General features: G+C 43.9%; 1 protein-coding gene across 1 annotated transcript in view; it reads left to right on the forward strand.

Annotated features, from left to right (window-relative positions):
- LOC143276103 (glycosaminoglycan xylosylkinase-like) overlaps nucleotides 1-6,825 on the forward strand; it is a 107,374-nt gene extending 100,549 nt beyond the window's left edge. Inside the window, exon 9 of the mRNA XM_076580497.1 lies at nucleotides 4,966-6,825. Within this exon, the coding sequence (XP_076436612.1) occupies nucleotides 4,966-5,176 (211 nt within the window). The 3' untranslated portion in view covers nucleotides 5,177-6,825. The remainder of the gene's footprint in view (nucleotides 1-4,965) is intronic.
- The last annotated feature ends 292 nt before the right edge of the window (nucleotides 6,826-7,117 follow it).

Genomic DNA, 7,117 nt, shown 5'->3' on the forward strand with positions numbered 1-7,117 from the left:
AATAATAAATTTCAAAAAATAAAAAGATAAAATAAAAATAAAAATGACAAGAATAAAAGAATAAATAAATAAAATAAAAAATAAGATAAATAAATAAATAGATAAATAAATAAGAATGAATAAAAAAAATAAAATGATAATAAAGGTGTGTGTGTGGGGGGGGGGGGGGGGGGGGGGGGGGTTACAATTATAAACAATCAAATCATTGAGAACAATGGGCTGCATTACAAAAAGAGAGGCATCTAAGAAAAGTACTGATGAGGGGAAAGAAAGGGAAAGGGTTGAATTTTACATCTATGATTAATTGATGAAAAAAAATGTAAAAATAAATAAATAAGATAAAAGAAAAGAAAATAAACAACTGAATGAACTAGAATAGTAGGACATCTATCACCATAATCAGCACCAGCGTCACCTCCACACCCACAATCAGTAGTATTTGTGGCGGTCATACTCGTCGTTGTTGTCGTCATCGTCGTCGTCGTAGTAGTGGTTATTGTTGCTGTAATAGTCATGGAAGTGGTAGCAGTTGTGGTAGTTGTGGTGGTGGTAGTAGTAGTCGTAGTTATTGTCGTCGTCGTTGTAGTAGTAGTTATTGTTTTCACACAAGTTAGCATTCACACCATTCTGTCTATGGAACTGATCCATCGTCATTGTCAAGCACAGCTTTCAGGTCGAAATAAATTCAGATATCCAGTTGTAGCATGTTGAGACCAAAAGGGTGGACTGTCCTCAGTTTCGCCATCCAGAACTGTTCCCTCTTGAGCCTTGCTTGTTTATTCTTCAGATGTACTTCTTCAATGGCCATGACCTTTATGTTGCCCTGCGTGTGTCCAGGCTCGTGGAAGTGCATGGTGACCCACGTTCGCTTTGCTGAACTGTTCAAACCTATGTCAGACCTATGCTGGTATATTCTTTCCCGGAGAGGATTCTGGGTCTGACCCACGTATTGCTTGTGTGCACTGATATCACGGAACAGAACATATATTATGTTCCTGCTGTCACAGGTGAGTCTCTGCCTGATGTTAAATGACTCTTCTGTTTGTGAGCTTCTGAAGGTGCAGGATTCCACCAGGTGGTGTCTACAAGCAACACATTGCGCTGACTTGACAATAGATGATCTAAACGAAGCAATAGCTAAATGAAAGAAAGAATAGGTTCCTGGCCCAGACAAAGTTCGCTACTCGGACATCAAGGAACTATCGGAAGAAGACAGAAGCAAACTTTTCAGTCTATATCAAAACAGTTTCCACAATGGACATGTGCCGGAGGACTGGACACACAGCTTCTTAAAACCCATACCAAAACCAGGAAAGGACCATCGTCAGGTAAGCGGCTGCCGGATCCTAACCATGCAAAACATTGCTGGAAAGCTCATGGAACGCACGATAGCCAGGAAACTTGCAAGGGATCTTGAACACAGACACATTCTCCCTTCAAATCAAGGTGGTTACAGAACAGGCAAGTCCACATGGGAAAACGCAGCTGCTTTTGCATATGAGGTGTATGAAGGATTTCAAAGAAAAGAAGAAACACTAGCAGTAGCAATCGACCTTGAAGATACCTACAATAAAGTTCAGTTTGCGCACCTCATGGAGCTGCTACTAAGGTATGGAGTAAGTTTGACACTGACAAGATGGATAGCAGCAGCGCTTCAGGAAAGAACCGTCGTCCTACGCTTCGGAGATTGGATATCTGCACCTTCTAAACTATCCATGGGACTGCCACAAGGGTCTCCGCTCTCTCCTGTCCTCTGCAATGTCTACACGAAGGGCCTTGCAGACTTAAACAACAATGGAATAGCTCGGGTGCTTACTCTTCGAAAGATGCTCAGGAAAGAACTAGAGCCGTCCAGAAACAACTAAACAATATTGCTCAATGGTGCAAAGACACAGGATCTTCCATCAATCCAGCGAAAGCCCAAACGTTGCTGTGCACCCTCAAGAACAGAACCGTGAGCAAATCACCACCACCTGCGTCATTCGACGGGATTCAGATCGAGAAAACCGAATGCCTACACTACCTAGGAATACACTTCGAGAGGATGCTGACCTTCAGAAAACATACGGAAAATACTGTTCTCAAATGCAAAAAGGGCCTTTCAGTCTTAAAAGCAAAGGCAACCAAAGGTATTGGACAATGCCACCTCTTCCTGCTATACCAATCACTCGTCCTCCTAAAATTAGAAAGAGTTCAAAATGAAGCTATGAGGCTGATCCTTGGAACAACAAAAGACACGCCCACAGAAACCATGTGATACCTGCTTGACCTTCCTTCAGTGCAGGCCAGAAACATGTTAAAACAGGTCAAGACCTACTTCAAAGCATTAGAAAACCCTCAAAACCCACTGCATGACAAAGTCAAAGAACCAAAAGTCAGCCGTCTAGGACGAGGAAGATCATGGATGGGGCAAGCAGAAGACACAATCCAGCTAGTATGCCGACTACAAGACCTGAAAGAAACAAAAGAATGGGAGAAAAACCCCGAAAACCTGAACCATCTATTCAACACAGCCATTGCACCCACTCTAGGAAGACATTGTCGGGAATGGCCAGAGGGCAAAACTGATGCGGAAGTGAGGCTACTCAAAGAAGAAAACAGTAAAGAAGAGGACATCATCATATACACAGATGGCTCAGTCACCAAAGACCAGTCCGGTTGGGGATTCACTGCAAAGCAAAATGGAAAAACAATTAGGGAAGAGAATGCTGCCTACAAAGTCACAACCTCCAGCCTAACGATGGAAGTTGAAGCTGTGACACAAGCCCTCCAGTGGCTATTGTCCATCCATACGCCCAAAACCAACATGCCATGATTCTAACCGACTCAATGAACCTCATACAGAAAATTGAAAACGGAATGGGAAGCCCAGAGTGGCATAAGGCAACAACTTTCAGATTAAAAAACTCACATGATCATACTGCCCGGGACATGCAGGTGTTAAGGGAAATGAGCGAGCTGACAGACTTGCTGGTAACGCAACACCAACGAGCGGCCTACATCTAGGAAAATCGAAAATCCTCAGAAAAGTCAAAGAATATCAAAAAGAACGGGTAAAAGGCCATCACACCATCGATCACCTCAAAGAAATAAAAGCAGAGAGAGGGAGCGGCCGTAAGTCTAACATGAAAGGTAGAGCACGATGCTTTGCAATTCAAACAAATATCAGCATCATTTCCAAACCAACATTGCGCAAATTTCTTCAAAACGGAACAGAGTCTCTGTGGGCTTTTCCAAATACAATAGACTGAGCAACACACTAGACGCCACGTTCTTGGCATCAGAGATCTTTTCCCATCCCTCTTGTGGCCAATCAGTGGCAGCCTCTGTGCGTGTGTGTCTGTGTGTATGTGTGGGTCTGTGTTTTTGAGCGCGTTTGTGCATGCGCGAGGGTGTAAGTGTACACAAGTATCAGGAGAGTTCTGTGCACGTGCGTAAATGTGTGTGTGTGTGTGTGTGTGAGGAGGAGGTGGGGGTGCGGGGGGGGGGGGGGAGGGGGGGTAAAGGATGAGGTATGTGAGTGTATGCATGCCTACACTGTGGGAGCAACAGGATATTGGAACGTGCGGGTGTGTATATATATATATATATATATATATATATATATATATCTTTGTATATATGTGTGGGGGGTTGGGGATATGGGCGTATGTGTATGTGCTTGTACAAGTAAGTGTTCATTTCTATATGTGTGTGTGTGTGTGTGTGCCGTGGAAGCTGCGATACGTAGCCTAGAAATGAGTGTGTGGAGGAGGGGGTAGAGGAGGTGCAGGGTCATGTGTGTGGCGTGTGTGCGTGTGTGTGTGTGTTGGGGCTCATGTACGTTCATGTGTATTTGACTGTGCTTTCATATCTGTGAAACTGCATGTTTGGTGCGTATATGTTATGCATGTGTGGGTGTATGTGTGAATGTGTGTCTTCATGTTTTACATTTATTTGCTTATTTATCATCATTGTTGTCTTATTTATTTATTTATTTATTATTATTATTATTACTACTACTTTTTTACAATTATTATTTATTTATTTATGTACGCTTATCTATTATTTATTCACCTTTTTTTCTCAAGGCCTGACTAAGCGCGTTGGGTTACGCTGCTGGTCAGGCATCTGCTTGGCAGATGTGGTGTAGCGTATATGGATTTGTCCGCACGCAGTGACGCCTCCTTGAGCTACTGAAACTGAAACTGAAACTGCGCTGTGCCTCTGTTGCACCTGAAGCAGCCAGGGTCGGCCTCAGGTTCAGCAGCAGGTAGTGTTGAAGGCATGAATAGCGTTCTTATCGACCGGCAGGCTCTTTCCGCCAGAATAGGTGTGGGCATGGCTTTCTGCATGCGCTCACTGGTGTGGAAGTTTGGTTGTAGCTCATGAAACCATGCCCGTAGTGGTGGGTTCGCTGGATTGTATGTTACGACCATAGGTGTCCTGTTGTGCTTTGTTCTGTTGTGGTGGGTCAGTGTCTGTTGCCGTGGTGTCTTGCTGGCCCTAGGTCTTGCTTCTTTGATGTTGTCTGGCTTGTGACCTCTCTGTAAGAACTGACCCTCCATCTCATCACACCTGGTTTGGAAGGTAGAGTTGTTGGAACATAGGCGGCGGAGACGAAGGAACTGTGCATATGGAACGTTCTTGATGATGTGGCAGGTGAGTCTCTGCTTGATGTTAAATGACTCTTCTGTTTGTGAGCTTCTGGATGACTCATTCAGGGGATGTAACTGAACACAGACTTGCATGATTCACATCAAACTGTTCAAATTAGTACATCATATAGAATACACACATACATGCGGGCATGTACACACACATGGATTGGCATCCACGTTTGTCTTTGACATACCGCTAATAGTATGGTGTTGTTTTGACTTATATCTGGCTATGTTGCAGAATACATTTTCCTTTATTTTAGGCAGTCACCATTAGACTTTGTTTAAAGCTGTGTAACACCTCTGCCCCTCCCTCCCTCCACAGGATCCGGCGGACGACGTGGCAGAGGCTGCGGCTGTTGCAGCAGGGCGTGCTGGGCAGCGTGCTGAGGGAGGTGCTCCGCAGGGAGCCCCTGCACCCAGTGCTGACACAGCAACACCTGCAGGCCCTGGACCGCCGCCTGCACAAAGTGCTGCAGGAGATTGACACCTGTCTGCTGCTCCATGACCACGCCTCCGTGTTGGTGCAGGACTAGGGTGACCCCGCCCCCCCTCTCCACCCCCCATGGGGACCGTTCTTTGTCGATTTCTCTGCTGAGCAATTGATCACAATACTGAATACTGCAATGTCCCATGAGAGAAAATTACACGTGGTGTATGCTGCACAACAATGCACTCTGATCACAGTCATTGATTGTGAATACATGAAAGACGCGGAGGCGCCGTGGCAGAATGGGTTTGCGTTGGACTTGTGGTCCATCTGGTCCAGTGGTCAGGGTTCGATGCCCTATTTCGGCATGGTGTTGCGTCGTTGGAAAAGGTTCTTTTCTCCAACATTTCTCACTCCTCCCCGGTGTGAATGGACACCTGGTTAACGAAGGGGCAGAGGAACAGGATTCCCATGCAGAGCCCGAGACATAGACCTGTATGGTCAGGAAAGGCTATGTTCACCTTTAACCTTGACATGAAATACATACAATGCCCAAATTGTAAGTTGACGTTAACCTCAAATACAATTATTACAACCATACACTCGCAATGATAACAACAAGAGAACAGGCATAAAATATCATACCTTAATTGAACACAGACTTACATGATTAACATCAAACTGTTCAAATTAGTACATCATATAGAATACACACATACATGCGGGCATGTACACACACACGGATTGGTATGCACCTGCTGCTGACCTATATTTTCTATGTCGATTTGCTTATGTTTCTGAATTTATTATTCAGAGGCTGACCACTGTCTACATGTCCACGTGTAATCATCTGTAGTGGAATTGAACAAGACAGACCTCCTACCAGGATCCGATATTTCATTTCATATTTGTCTACCTGTCTGTTCAATCCGTATCGGTGTATGCCTAGATATATCATCACCAAGAACATGATCATTTATCTATTTGTTTATTTATCAATCTATTAATTTTCGTTGAATATATTCGTGGAATGATTTATCTATTTATTTATCTATGTTTCATTTCACCAGCCAGTGGACTGGTGGTTTGGGTGGCCACGCACACACACGCGCGCATGTATGTGTTAGAGAGAGAGAGAGAGAGAGAACTCGAACTCGAACGTTTTTATGTACATCGGCCTTGGGCCACAAACAAGGGAAGCCATATCAATGGGGTGGGGGCGGGGAGGGGGTGTCGTTGACAACATGGTTAGTTGCGATTCACTTTTCAAAAGCATTCCAAGCAATATTGTTGTTACTTATTGATATCCTAATGTAATCCATATGCAAATATTACCGACAGACAGACATATTACAGCGGCGGAGACATTAGATGTCTTATTCAGGGGATGTGACTCCATTCGTGTCAGGCACAACACATGATTTTCTCCCTTACAGTGATTGGACTTCCACGCACCGTGGATACTCCCTGTCCCACTTAATGTTTCTTCTTCTTCTTCTTCTTATTTTGTCTGTCGTTTTTCAATGTATGTATCATTCTGTGGTTGTTGTTGTTGTTTGTGTGTCTGTAACTGTGTGTGTGTGTTTCATTTTATTTTATTTTTTCAGTGTGATAGAATCTCTGAGTTAGTTCAGTTTAGTTGCATTTTTTTCCTGTGGTGCACCGTTGGTAAGTTTGGACAATAAATATCCTTCTGGCTTTTGGTGTGGTGGCGTCATTCTTAATGGTTTTTTTTTTTTTTTTTTTTTTTTTTTTTTAAGATAGCATGTATATCTGTGTGATGGCTGGCTGGCTGCCCCACCTCTAGTTCGCAGTGTGTGTAGCAACACCCTGAAAACTGAATAACAGCTGATATGAAAAGAAACACAACCAATTGTTCCACTCTAAAAGAAGCACTGTGAGACCTTTTTGTTGTCGACATACGAAACACTTGATCTGACGGGCACAACAGCCAAGTAGTTAAGCACTGGACTTTTCAATCTGAGGGTACTGGTATTGGGTAAAGGGTGGACATTTTCCGATCTCCCAGGTCAACAGATAAGCAGAC

The sequence above is a fragment of the Babylonia areolata genome, chromosome 31 (assembly GCF_041734735.1).
Source record: "Babylonia areolata isolate BAREFJ2019XMU chromosome 31, ASM4173473v1, whole genome shotgun sequence".
Lineage (NCBI taxonomy): Eukaryota > Metazoa > Mollusca > Gastropoda > Neogastropoda > Buccinidae > Babylonia > Babylonia areolata.